This window comes from Anomalospiza imberbis, chromosome 17 (genome assembly GCF_031753505.1).
Source record: "Anomalospiza imberbis isolate Cuckoo-Finch-1a 21T00152 chromosome 17, ASM3175350v1, whole genome shotgun sequence".
Lineage (NCBI taxonomy): Eukaryota > Metazoa > Chordata > Aves > Passeriformes > Viduidae > Anomalospiza > Anomalospiza imberbis.
The window spans coordinates 10505651-10520314 of record NC_089697.1 but is presented as its reverse complement, the minus strand read 5'-3'; the positions used below and the strand labels follow the sequence as shown (position 1 = coordinate 10520314).

At 45.4% G+C, this 14664-nt stretch overlaps 1 protein-coding gene across 1 annotated transcript in view; it reads left to right on the top strand.

Moving 5' to 3' along the window:
* The first annotated feature begins 1155 nt into the window (after window positions 1–1155).
* Window positions 1156–14664, top strand: part of CDH4 (cadherin 4) — a 423802-nt gene continuing 410293 nt past the window's right edge. Inside the window, exons 1-2 of the mRNA XM_068207967.1 lie at window positions 1156–1318; window positions 3296–3407. Coding sequence (XP_068064068.1) covers window positions 1247–1318; window positions 3296–3407 — 184 coding nt within the window. The 5' untranslated portion in view covers window positions 1156–1246. The remainder of the gene's footprint in view (window positions 1319–3295; window positions 3408–14664) is intronic.

The window sequence follows — 14664 nt, the reverse complement described above, 5'->3', positions numbered from 1 at the left end:
ATGTGGATTAGGGCTGACAAGCCTATTTTCCTCTAAAAACGCAGGGCCAGGCTCAGGCTGGTTTGCAAATACGGTTGAGGAGGCAATCCTGGCACTACCCATTTCTCTACCCTCTCCTCAGTTTTTCATCTCTGGATGTATCAGTTTTTTCCTCCCCAGTACATAAATTTTTGTAGATTTGCTACTACTGCCTCATGCCACCTTTTCCTCACAGCCTGGGCTCTGCTCTCCTCACATTATACACTCATGAACCCCGGGACACAGATCTTTTCCTTATTTTTCCTCATGGGGTTTTCACCTGGGTGTGTTAGTTTTTTTGGCCCACTGAGTATGTTTCCAGGGCTGTGTTAATTTTCCCCTGGATATACTGCTTGTTCCCTTGTGGGCACATATAAAGAGGGCTAGAGGAAATTATCTTAGGTTGAGACAGGGGAGATTGAAATTATACATTAGAAAAAACTGTCTCTGGTATGGCAGTCAGGCTTTGGAATGGGTGGTGGAATCACCATCTCTGCAGGTGTTTCAGAGGTGTCTGATCAGGTGCTGGGTGATGGTTTGGGGGTGACAGCAGCAGTGCTGGGTTGACGGTCGGATTTGATGATCAGGGAATCACCAAATCGGAGCTGGAAGGGGCACAGATCTTCAAATCCAACCCTTCAGTGAGTGGCGGGGATCTAAACCACAACCTTGGCATCATCAGCACCGTGCTCTGACCAGCCTTAACGATGTGAACCCACGATCTCCCTCCATGCAGGCGCTGCCTGGGCTTCCTTCCAGGAACACACCAGCTTTCCGCGACAATTCGGACGCGTAAGTTTCTTCTCCGGACAGACGAGCCTCCCGCGGAGTCGCGGAGCACGGCAGGGCGCAGAGAGAGGAAGCGGCAGCGCCGCCGAACCCCTTTCCTTCTCCTCCTCCACCACCACCACCACCACCACCACCATCACCACCACCACCACCACCACCATCATCATCACCACCACCACCACCACCATCATCATCACCACCACCATCATCATCGCCTTCATCCCCCCGCTCCCCCCGCGGCGGGGCGGCGCCTGTCGCTTTAAGCGGCGCGTGCCCGCGCGCGCGGGGCGGGGCGCGGCGGCGGCGGCGCGCGGCGGGCGCTTCACCTGCAGCCCGGGGCGGCCGCGGGACCCGGCCGGCTCCGCTCCGCTCCGCGCCGCTCCTCGCTGCCCTGCTGCACCGCTCCGCTCCGCTCCGCTCCGCTCCGCCCGCCGCGGACATGAGCGCCGGCCCGAGGCGGCGGCGGCTGCTGCTGCTGCTGCTCCTCCTGCCCGTCTGGGGCTCGGCGGCGGTAAGTGGAAACGGGCGCGGAGCCATCCCCGCCGCGGCTCCTCCGCGCCCGCCGCGGCAACTTCGGGCTCGGGGAGTGAGCGTGATGGTGGTGGGTGCGCGGAGCTCCTTTTTTGAAAAAAAAATCGAATGGCCGCTGCGCGGCTTTTAATTGTTTGGTTTTTATTTCTTGAGCCGGCGCTCAGGTGCCGCCGCGGTACCGGCACAAGCGCGGTCCGCGCTGCGCCTCGCCGGAGAAACTTCGGGGGCAGCGGCGCGTCCCGGCGCGGAGCCGCTCCGAGCCCCGCGGAGCCCCCGCGGCCGCGCCGCGCTCCCCGCCGAGCCCCGCGCCGCCCGCGCCCGCTGCAGTCCCTAACTTTTATTTTTATAAGCCCATAAACCCAACCGAGCGGGCCCGGATCGTGCTGTGGGGATGATGCTCTGAAAGTTTGGGATTTTTAGGGTTTTATTCCCACGCCGCCTGAAATTGAAGGGTTTCTGTAGAACATCAACAAGCGCCTGAACGCGTGGCTGCAGTGTTACAGAGCGAGCCGGGCGGCTGCTGGGTTTCGGGCTAGGCTGGCTGCGGGAACAAGAGCCGCTTATTTTTCTGCCTCAATCCCCCGGTGCCAAGTAGAATCCGTGAGGATGTCCCGAGCCTTGTGGAGGCTGGTGGGTGCTCAGGAATAGCCCCGATGCGCTCTCGTCTAGCGAGCACCGCTCTAATAATGGGGCGATTTCAGATTCGAAGCCCGCTATCCTCGGTGAGACCCTTTGAAATATTTCCTAATGGCAACATCTTGCCAGCCGCGGCCAGAGTCCAACAGAGCCGCCGCTGCCTTGCTCTTCCCATGCAGTAGCTGGCATCCGTCTCCCGAGCGTGATTTTAAGCCGAGTACATTGGCTTGTGTTCTGCTTCCTAAGCTCATCCGAAAGGACCCTTCTCTCCTCTTCCCTTCTGTGTGTCGGATGCAGCGCTGTCTGTGTGCGGGAGTGTTTGGGGGTGCGGGGGGCTGCGGTGCTCCCCGGGGATGCAGGTGCACGCCCGGACTTGCACTTTGCGGGGAAGCGCCGCTCCCGCTCCCCCGGCTTCAGCCGGCGCTGCCGGCTCTGGAGGCGGCGGAGGTGCCGGCAGCATCGCTAAGCGATGCTCTGGCTGGCTCTGCCGACAGCCCGGGCGCGTTAGAAATCCCCTGCCACCAGCACTTGTTAGTGCGTAAATCACCTGGCACTCTCCACGCATAAATCACGGGCTTGTGTGCTGTCAGCGAGTTCCTTTGGAGCTGGGGTCTGGGACCGTCCCTGCCGGGGAATCCCAAGGAGTCTGGGCTGCTGTGACTGGGCTGCCCTGTCCCTGCTCAGTCCAAAGTTGCAGCTGAGTGTTTCGTTGGCTGCTTCCCTCTGGGTGCTGGCACGTTGTGCACGATTCTGTGCATTGTCACGCTTTTAATTGGGAATCCCTCCATTCCTTCCCACTGCCAGGGGAAAGAGCAGAGCCTGGAGGGTCCCAGAGGCAGCAGCGGGCAGAGCCTGGGATGCTGCTGAACGGGTGAAGGGGAAGGAAGGGTGTCCTCACCTGGTCTCAAGCTCCTGTGTTTCTCCCCCTTCCATGCTGGGGTCTGCCCAGTTTCTCAGTAGCAAACCTCGGTGGTTTGGATGTTACAACATCAGGCCTTTGCGTGGCTCCAGTGCGAGCACAGCGCCTTGATGAATTGCTGCTCTTTGTTTCCTCCCCTCTTCTGACAGTGCCCAGTATTCCAGCCTTCCTACAAACAATGCTCTCTTGTAGTCAGGCAACTATTGCTGGCCCATTTTATTTTTTTGCAGCTACAGTATGGATCCACTCCAACAGATAGGCACTCTAACACAAGCAACTTCTACTTGCACACTGCTTTACTGTTCAGGTTTGCTCATGCCTAAACACTTCATCACTGGGTGCAGAACGTTTTCCCAAATGACAAAAGTCATGGTGTGCATTTTCCTTGTTTTGTTTTTCCAGGCACACAATGGGGATCTTACAGTTAGACCCACATGCAAGCCTGGTTTCTCAGAACAAGACTACACAGCTTTCATCTCCCAGAATATCATGGAAGGGCAGAAGTTACTCAAAGGTAAGTGGAATAAAAAGCTTAATAGCTTCTGCAATAGCTGTATTTTCAGGAGGTGAAAGGAGGCTTAAAGATACTGGGTTTGATGGTGAAATTGTCTGCAGAATTATGTTTGTAGGAGGATGAAACACTAAGTGGTTTACCTGAGCACAGTTTTGAATACAGATGAATCATTCCAAGTCCGTGTGCTGTCTGCTTCAGGTGGATTGTTTGTTACACCATCGAGGTCATCACTTCACTCTTGAGTCTCCCACTCCCACCCTGTCTGAAGGAACTCTGCATCTTGCATTTTAGAAAGTATTTTTATGTATGAAATTCAAAGATCCCTAAATTATCTCTGCTTTGAAATGGATGATAAAGCAGACGTTGTTGTTGGAAATGTGGTAAACAAGCCTACAGACATTCTGTTCACAAATGTGGCATTCATTTTCATTACTGCCCCACTGACAACATGAAAACACAGGCAAAAAGAAACTACCAATTAGCTTTATAGTAATTGCAGGATTATAACCACTTTTGTGCTTGTAAACTCTAAGATGTCTTCATAATCCAAATAACAGTAGATTATCCTGTGTATTGCTCTGTCTCCTTTTCAAGTTAAAAATAATTAAACTTTATATTTGCATGACACAGTAAAATACTTTATTCTAAGAGAATTTTTGAAGATCAGAATCCCATTCCCCCCCACCCCAGCAGCCCAGGAAGTTGGGGAGCATGTCAGGACTTGGTGCTCTACTCAAGGCTTTATAACAGTATTTTGCAGTGTTTTCCTGGCTACTTTTTGCTCACATGCATGTCTCTGTGCCAAAAAGCTGGGATTTCTGTCTTCCTCCAGACCAAACACCTGCTCTGTTACTTTGATTTTCCGCAGAAGAGAGGGAGAGTTGTCAGTGTTCTCTCTGGCTTCAGCAGAATCCAGGACTGGACATTTTTGCTCTGCATGAGCTGGCAATCACTTTTGTTTCTGTGCCCAGTTGTCTTACTGTTGCTGTTCAGGAATTCTCTTGACTGGCCTGGCATTAATTAGTAGACCTTGGGGAGTTTATTTTTAGTTTGAAGGGTAACCAAAGAGGGAATTCAGATGGACAAGCTCAAGATGATGCAGCCCAAAAGAGATCAAATACCAATAGTTTCCACACTTTGTAGCAATTTTTCCCAAACGTAAAGGCGGCTTTAAGGCAGGTCAGTCTGGAAACGGGGTAGATTTCATGCTCTTTTAGCTTTGCAAATGATTTGATAAAAAATGTTTTCTGAGTACAGTAGAAAGCTGTGTCATAAATATATTTGCTCAGAAGAGTGGTTTTTTGCAGTTTAGTGCTTGATAAATTGTGCTGTTTTTATGGAGATGGACAGCAGGGATGGAGCAGAAGGGTCTGCTCAGACGCATTAGATGGCTGTGACTTTCAAAACAGCACAGTGGCTGTCATTTCATTTCTGATAATTTCGAAATATGAAATTATATTTACACAGGCTGTCAAGTTGATTTGAATGAAAATATATATCTATTTGATTTTATCCTTTAGGGACCAGTTGTAGTTTTACATTAGTCATGGCAACCCTGCCTCTGATTTAGGGCTGTACTCACCCCAGGGACATTATGTATCCATGCCCCACTTGTAAGATTCATGTCCTGATAACATTGTCACAGGTTCCACGATTTAAAAGCATTTTCTCAACAAAAAGAAGGAAGAAAAAAAGTGCAAGTGCTGTGTTTGCTAATAACTAAACCATCATCTTTGCACCTTTTAATCTACAGTCAAGCATGTGCTGTTGTTTATCATAAGAAGCAAATATATCTAATTAATTTATACAATAATGGGCAAGAAAATTATTTTTCATGCTTGTTTTGTTCTTTATATATGCTCTATCATGTAAAATTGGTAGTTTTCCAGTTTAGGTTTAATTTTACTTCCTAGCACTTGATGTGTCTGAAGCATAAAATGTTTATCTCTTTCTTCCATCTGGGTGAAGTATTGTACAATAGTTCAGACCAAAAATGGGTTCAGATTGCTTACATTATCATGTTTGATAGATTGACATATGTACTATTTCACACCATCTTACCACGCAAAGCTCTGCTGCCAGCAGCCACCACCATCTTATTCATCAGCATGCAGTAATTCATCTGCAGGCCAAATGGGACTGTTTGCCTGAATTAAAAAGAAAAAAAAAAGTAGGCAGAAATTCACCTGTCAGTGCTTTCCTGGAATCTGGGGGTTGGAAAAAGCGTGTCTGTAGCTTGGATGGCTCTCGGAGGATTTCATGGAGTGAACATGAGGTTTTTATGGATAATGCTCACCTTGTCCTTAGGAAGGAAAGGTGGGCAGTCCTGGGACAGTTTATCCCTGAAGATTTGTCCATCAGAAATCAGGGAGCGTGCAGCCCACAGCATGGTGGTGAAATTCCTCCCCACCATGGAGAAATTTGTGTGTTCATGGTTCGGGATGAGCTGTGTGGCAATAAACAAACCTAGCATTTCCCTTTTAAGCTTTGCAATATCCAGTTCTCAAATGTATGCACTGTTATGAATGCATCAAAATGAAAATGTTTATAGTATTCTAAGTTTGAATCAAGTTAAACAGATAATCACTGCTTATAATTGGTTTATTCCAATGGAAATAGCTTAGCCTTAATTTGACAACAAGAGCTTTTACAGAGTCATTGTTTTATTATAAGTATGCCGTAAGCTATTAGCTACTACTTTGTGGTTCATCTTATTTGCCTGAGTCAGCTCTCTAACATGCTCAAAACATACAGATTCTAGCAGGAGCTATTTGTTACACAGTAATTAACTTGTTTATGATAAATGGATGGGAGAAATGTCACGGCATTTTGTTTTATGTATAAATGAAAAGCATCTGCATTCTAAAAATTTCATGTTAATTAGACTTAAAATAGTTTTCCCCAGTAGTGCCACAAATACCACACGCTGCACATCACTGCCAACACTGTGGCCTGATGATGGGGTGGTAGCTGAGGTGATTTGTGGAGCCAGTGCTTTCCTCAGAAATGCCATCACTGCATCTCTTAATGAAAGCTACTGGGGTGTAATCTGTTATACTTTTTTTGTCTTTGTTTTTGTTTGCAGGATAATAAACTTAGTCTTGATCACTGATGCATGATAATGTTTAAGATAGCTTTGTTAAGTATTTTCTTCTTTAGCCTAAGGGAAAGATCTCCATGTCTGCAGCATGGCAGAGGACGATTGTGGCACGGGGATCTTTTCCTCTTTGTTAATTATTCATGGTAACTTAACGTGGTGAGAACATTGGTGCTGGGTGGGGAGCAGGGACCCGTGGGGCTGCACTGAAGCAGTTCAGCAGTGTCCCAGGGGATCTGATTCCTGATGTGAACTCAGTGTTTGGGAGTGATGAAGACCAGCGGCCTCTTGGGGAAGGAGGGAAAGGAGGAGTAGGATGCTGAAAGGGGTGTGCAATATGATACTCTTGCTATTGGCTTTATGCCCTTTTTGATTTTTTGTAGCTTTTTTTAAGATGATAGTTAATAAAAAAATAAATTTTTAGAAATGAGAGGTTCAGGTTTAATTGGCAGGCTGTGAGGCTGTGGTGACTGGGAGTGGGTGGGATGACATCAGGGTGTCGAATGCTTTATTTCTCCAGTGTGGCCCCACCACAGCTCCAGCACCTCTCAAACACACCTAAACAAAACAACTCGCAGCAGCATGAGAGACAGAGTCACTTTTTTGTGCTTTCTGTGCATCCCTTTGTGTGCAGTGATTCATGTTTCTTTGCCCACTCTGAGCAGTGCCTGTGCTGATGGAGCAGGGGAACTTCTCTTGTGTGGGCAGCCACTCTGGGGACAAGTGTGTGGCAGCACACTTTATTTTCATATGGGGAGATGAATAAACTCTGCCAGCATGTTCTGCTCTGAGCAAAGGTAGCCAAGCTCATGCAAATGCATAAAAATGTAATTGCTTCTATTCTAGGATTTTTTACTAGCATGATTTTTGGTTAAAAACAAGATACATAAAAGCTTTATTGGAATACCTTTTTTTTTTTTTTTAAGAAGAATTCACTATGGAGATAATCTCTTGTAAGTTTTTGAGAGATAGGATGTTCTTCATGGTCAAAAGCATTTTTGTTCTCTCCACAGAGATTTCAAAACCTCCATCCTTTTTAGCCCTTACCACATCCAATATTAAAACTTAGGAAGGCTGTGAATGCTATTTAGAAAATAGTGACTGCATAGACCAAAAAACCCCAGCATCTGCAATCTCCCTGGGATAGTGGAGAACACTGTAGATGATGTAGGCTTCCCACTTTTCCTGGCTTTAGAGTCCAGAAAATACCCAGTGCCCATCTGCTGTCAGTTTTGGCAGGAGCTCAGTTCCCGCAGGCAGGTCAAGGTGTGGCTCTGAAGAGTGTGTGGATGTCTGAGGCTGCCCTGCCCACAGTCATGCCTGTGTCTGCCAGGTCCCCTCTGGTGTGTCCTAAGGGTGCTTTTGGAAAGGGAAGAGCCTGAGCAATGCTGGATTTGTTCTGGTGTTTGGTGAGGTTGTTGAGCTCCTCTTAGGGTTGCTCGGTGCTTGCAGCAGCTCTGCTGCAGCCTCCTGGAACAGTCAGTGCCTTCTCCATGCTGCTCAGGGTTGGAAAAGCAGAGAGGCTTTTCCATTCGTGTTTTCATTATTTTCTGGTCTGTGATTCTGCATGAAAAGCAGTTATTGCAGTTATTGTACAGGCAATTAACTTCACAGTTCCCTAATAACATCTGAAAGTAGGAGAGCGGCCACTGGGAGCCCAGAACTCAGCGACCTTCCTTCACTCCTTTCTTGGAGGAAAGGCAGGCAGGCATCAGCTCTCTGTGTTCAGCTCGTACAAGCTCCAGTGAAGATGCCTCTCAGAAAGCAGTTCTCACATTCCACAGGACAACTTCTTTGAAAAGCAGTTTCTTGTGATGGGCACGTTGCAAATCAAAACCATAATTTCCATCATGAGTTCCAGGGGAGACCCCAGAAAGAGCTGTTGCAGATCAGGGAACTGCTGATGCCTATGTATTTTTAATGTTGTTCTTCAGATCTAACTTCTGACACAAAAATGATGTTTAAGATGACATTTTTATCTAAATAAAATTGCAGTTAATGAGACTGGAGTAGTCAATAACACTCTGTAGAGTTAATCCCCTTACACTGTTTAATAACTCTATATATTGCTTTCTAGTTCAGAGCTTTGAACCAAATTCCTCAAACCCAAGCAAAATTACATTTTTCTGCATTCTGGGGAGTTAACTGATTTTTATCTGAATAAATCTGCTTCTCCAACAACAGACTTGGAGCTTTTCTGTTTTTTCAGGGATTTGTCTATTAGAGAATTGTGCTGCTTCAAATTAGTCATTCTAGATAGGTATTAACAAAGAAGATGAAACAACAGTTTCTGTTGAATAATTTATTCATTTCTTTATTTATGCTGAGGCTTTTAGGAAATAAGCTGTGTCTCGAACAGTATCAATTAGTTATTTATTGTGAAATACCTGTTGTTTTGAACACTAAGCTGATAATTTTAGGGCTTTTAAGGTTGGAAAATGTTAATTTTAAAGTCAGTTCTTTGTACAGCAATTGACTGTCACTGACAGAGCTCATGAGCTCTGATCTCACAGAGCAGATGCTGAAAGCATTCTGGAAATTACGGTTTTTGCATGTGGCAATTGAAACTTATTTATTCTAGCAGTGAAATATTTTCTTGCCTAATTTTCATTGACCTAATGCCAGTTCTCATTGCCTAATTTCATTGATATTTATGTGCAGGCCTCCTTCTGCCTTAATTTCTACCCTGGAAATGAGTCTCATGTATTTTTAGATGGAATTTATTTCATTGCAAACTCAAGCTGGGGAAGTACTTGGTTCCACAGCAGCATGGGCCATGTGCACAGCTCATAGAATATTTTAGCAATATAGATAATACTTAAAAGTCTTATTTGAAGGGCAAGAAGAGATTAAAACTACAGAGGATAGGATTTCATTGGAAATCTGCTGCTTAATGTTTCTCATAGAATGAATTTGAGTAACATAGGGGAAGATGGGAGTTTGTTTGATTTGAGGTTACTGGTATATTCAGAATTAAGGCCATCGCCGTATCAAGTGGGATTTTTTTATTTTCAGGCAAATGGAAATAGTAGGAACTGAGACCAGACAGTGGTTGAAGAGCAAAGAGCAGTCCTTGCCAGCTTTGAGTGCTTTGGCAGGGGGGTTGGGATGAACCTGTGGCTGTGATTCCAGACAGGTTTCCCCAGGAGCACTGCAGGAGGAACCTCTGCAGGCTCAGTGGAACTGATCTGTATCCCTTTTTGTGTATGTAAACCTTTTGTGCCCTGGCCAAAGATTCTGAAGAGGATTTAGCTTTACATTCTGTTTTCCTTTTGGTACCTACATGATCCCCAGGGTTGTTTTTCCAGGTAAAACCCAGAAGTGCCCTTGGCCAGCCCTGCCGTGGCAGGGTTTTTTCTTAATGCTCAGGATGCCATGATATATTTGTTTAGATATTTTGCTTTAATATTTATTTATTAATGTTTCTGAAATGAGAGTGCTGGGATTGTTTAGCCTGGAGAAGAGAAGACTTTATAATTGTGTATAAACTCCTTGTGAGAATGTGCTGAGATGAGGTGCACAGAGGAAGGGCAGAACAAAGTGGGTGCTAACACTGAAATGCAGGACACTGCACTTAAATGTGGTAAGAAACTTTCAGCCTGAGGGTTGTCAGACAATGGAGGAGATTCCTCAGAGATGCCATGAGGTCTGTGTTCTTGGAGATACTTGGAAGCCACCTGGGCGTGGTCCTGGAGCCTGCTTTGGCTGTCCCTGTGCTGAGCAGGGGCTTGGGCAAGCAGCTCTGCAGCCTCCACTGGCCTCTGACCCTGGGAAACACTCTGCAGGTGAATAAACGAAAAGACAGAGGGATGAACTGAGCTTTCCTTCAAATACGAATCACACAGCTTTAAATAAAAACATTGCAACAGCCTGCAAAACATGATCTTTACTGGGAAATTGCATTTTTTTAATTTCTTGGAAGCACAACCTCTAAAGAGGGAATAATTGAAACACCAGGGACCAGCATTCAGCTGTTTGCTTCCATTAATGTCCAGACTTAACCTAGGCATAGTTTGTCTCCTGGCATAAGGAGATGTAACGCTTACATTGACAAAGCACTCAGTTTCCTCTTTATTTTTAGCAGAATGAAAGAGAACATGTGGAGTTACTGTTTAACCCAAAATATTTGTCTTATAACCAGCTACTTCGCTTCTTTCAGGAGGATGTTTGTTTCATAAGCAAGTTTTCTGTGGCATGAAAAACGCTTGGGCTGAACAAGAGCTCTTTTTGCCACAGGCTTGCGATTTCTCTTGTTTATGTTCATTATCCCTAATTTATTTATTAATTTTGGATTGCAGTTGCACAGAAGGAGCGTGAAGTGGCAAATGCTCTGGCATATGGGCTGCTCTGTCACTGGGAACACTCAGCCGCCCCGTGCCTCGTGACCCCAGGCTGCAGCATCCACATTCCCCTTTCCTGCTCCCTTCCAGTACAAAATTATAATTTTTTAATGTTTTTTTTTCCAATCCCTCACTACCCTGGTGCCACTGTTGTGCAGCAGAGAGCCAGTGGCAGTAACTCAGGGCTGTGCTGGTTGTGCCGCTCGCAGGGGTCACATCAGCTGCAGCCCATTAACACGAGCCTGGTAATGGCAGCCACTGTGTGGGGGTGTTGGAAGCTCCTCCAAGGACCCTGAAGGTATGTATGGGCCACCCATGGAGGAGGAAAAAGTAAAATAGATGCCCTTTCTGCTTTGAAATGAGCCAGTCTGTTTTCATTGATACCCAGAAGCACTGCAGTCATTAAAGGCTATTACTATGCCTATTATAAATCACAATTTCCTAGCAGTTCAGAGGTTAGTCACAAATTTTGTTACAATGAGTCTGTCTCATAGTAGTTCCAATCCTTATTAAACGAAATTGTCTTTAAAATAATTATGAATGTAGCAATTATCCAAAGATAAATAGTCAAGATTACAAGAATTGTTCTATACAGAGCTATGTATCAACTCTCTCTGTCAGTTCATGTCTAGAGAATCATAAAAGGTAGGTCAGTGAAACAAATATCTGTTATTTCACCATGTAGCAAGAAAAGCATATTGGAATTATTGGTATATGAAGGAAAAACTTTCAAGCTTGGTAAGATGGTGGAAAATAAAGAGATTGCTAGAGGTGATAAAATGCAAGTCAGGACTAGTTTAAAGTATGAAATTTAATAACCTATTTGTTCCTGATGTAGTCAGTGGGGGTGAGCAGCTGACTGTATAAATGCCACCAGGAGCTGTTTGTGGTGTCACCTGGAGCTGTGTGTTGGTGTTTCCTGAGCTCGGAACTGGGGCTGGAGGAGCTCAGGAGGATTTCTTGTGCACACTCCTTCCCCAGGGCATGAGCAGCTCCTGTGTAACAAGTTTGTCCCTGATGTGGGCTTGAAGATCCATTGCTGGGGACCAAAGCCAATATATTACTTTGCTTTCCTGTCCTTCCTCTGAGTTTAAGTGGAGCTCTTTTGATGCAATTTAAACCTGTTTGTATTTGTCATGGACACACAGAACAGTTGATGATTTTTTTTTCTCCCCCCAACACAACTGAATTTTTTTTTCAGGTTCTGTAGGCTGAACCTCTCATTTGTTGCCTTTAGTGTGTCGTGCTTGGCTCCCTCCTCTGAGCTCTTGTCTTTGTTACTAACACGATACTCCAGGTTGATGGGATGCTGCCAGCCAAGTCTCACAGTGCTGAACAGACAGGGAATATTCCTTTGCCTGTTTTGCAGGCAACACTCCACTTGATTTATCTAATGTGATGATTGCTTTTTTTCTTAGCAGTATGATACTGTTGACTCATGTTCAGCTTGTGATCCAGTATAACCTCCCACATCGTTTTTTGATGAACTGCTACCTACCCAGTCATTTTCTATATGTGTAGTTGATTAATCCTGCTGAATCGTGTTACCTTGCTCCTCTTCTGTTGAATTACATTTTGTTTTTGTTTTATCATCAGCCTTATCTAACTGGTTTGGATTGTTTTGAATTCTGATCTCAACATCCAACAGCGCTGCAGTTGAATCCTGCTTGTGTATGGTTTGCAGATGTAACAAGCATATGCTGCATTCCTTTATCTGTTCCGTTAATAAAGGATTGAACAAGCCCAGTTCAAAACAGGCTGTGGCAGAGCCCATGTGATAGAGCCTTCTGCTGTGACCATGCACCATTAAAACATGCTCTGGGTAAGGTTATTTCAGTAACTAAAATTGGAATGGTGGCTTGGTGAACAGAGCCTTTAATGTCTTATGTTGTCTGTTGGGATCTGTAGAAACACAATTCCAAATGTCCTCAGTTGTCAGTACTTGTCCTGACTTTTATGAGGATTACAAACATTGGGGCCTTTGAATTTCCACCATCTAGAGACATTGCAGGTTAAAAGCCTAGGCTAGGTTCATGCAATTTCAGTGAAATGCTGTTGCTATTGGAGGGGAAGGACTGCTGGAATTCTCTGCCCACTGGGTTGTTTAAATGCCCCAGCTGAACTGCTGGAGCAGGGGCATGCCCAGGCTACAGCACAAAATGTCCAGGCTGGCTTTCCTCAGGATTGTGGAGGTCTGCTCCTTAAAAACCATTTTTATTGACAGAGCTGTTACTGCTCCCAAGGTGAGCTGAAAGAACAGGATTAAATGAAAGCTAAAGCAGGGTTGTACCTGGATGTGGAGTATGGACTCTGGTGTAACCTGCTTCCACTGGTGCCTGGGGATTTCCACTTTGCTGTGTTCCCATTTCCCAGCTCATCTTGGAAGGTGAGGAAAGCAAGGTGTTCACCCTGCACAAACCAGCTGGGTGTTGCACTGCCTGTTTTTATAGATCTGTATTATTCACAGAGCTTTTTAGGAGGCCTAGCCCACACTGAAATATTTTACTGTATAGTGGCTCTCTTTAATTTTGCCCATCACTCCTGTGTGTTTTGGTAACTGAAGAAAAGCAGATGCTGCTCCTTGTGCTGGAGGAAGAGACTCTCTCTGCTGAAATCTTCTGGAGCATCTCAGTTTAGAGGGGAAAAAGAGCTGGGCTAGAGAATTTTCAGTATTTTGCTCCCAGTGAAAAATCCTTTCCTGGAGAGGCAGAAAAGGTCATTGTTTCAGACCCTGTGTGCCCTGCTGCCTGTCTTTTAGGAGCCTGATGTTGCTGGCTGGTTGCTTTGCTCCCTTCAAAACAGGTTTACACAATTCCACATGAAAGGCAAGTGTTTTGCTCATCTCCATAAACCTTAAATATTTTTGTGTCTGAATTATTTTGGAAAATAAACTTCCACTTATTTACCTTTTTATGGGCCTCTGAACATTTTTCAATTGATTCAATGCTTCCTTTTGGTCCTCTGTAGAGGCCAAAGCAATATGTGTAAATGGCATTATAAAAAAAAAAAGGTTTTTTGATGTTGTTTGGATTTTTTCTTTGCCTGTGGACAGAAGGGACAGGTTGAGGATGAAGAAAAATATATGTTTAGTTGATAGGATGAAGGAGAAACTATAGGTCAAAGCAAGATTTGGAGTGATGAAATATTCAAGGACTGCATCTATAAAAAAATGTTTGGAATGCACCCAAAGATTTCCCCATCCTCTTTTCAAACTGCAAGAAGAGACCCTCATCAGGAGAAGTTCAGTGATCTCTGGAACGCTAAACTCTAGATGCCTGTTCAAATAACTGAATGGGAGATTGATTATCTCTGTGCAAAGTTTACTGAAAGATTTTTCTTCTTTTTTTTGTTTGCCTGGAGTCTCAGATATAAGAGAAATTCAAAGTTAAAAGGCTGGTTGCTGTATCTGCTAGCAAGCAAACTACTCCAGTTGTGTACCAGCTGGGTTTGAGACCTCCTGACAAGAAGAAAGGGAGGAGATTTAGGTTGAGCAGGATAAAAACTTCCTCACCAAAGAGGTTGTTAAAGACTGGCACAGCTGCCCAGGGCAGTGGTGGAGTCACCATCCCTGGGGGGATTTAAAAGCCATGAGGATGTGGCACAGTGAGTAGTGGATGATCTTGGAGGGCATTTCCAAGCCCAGCAATCCTCTGATGCCCTCCCAGAAGGGCTGTGTGGGCAGGGGCAGTTGGCAAAGTCTGGGTTGGTGTTAGCAGAGCCTTAATCCCACCCTGCTCACTGAATACCCAGGGCATGGCACTGTGGGGATTCCTGAGTGCTGAATTAACCACGGTGTTTTGGCAGAGATCACTGCAGATGA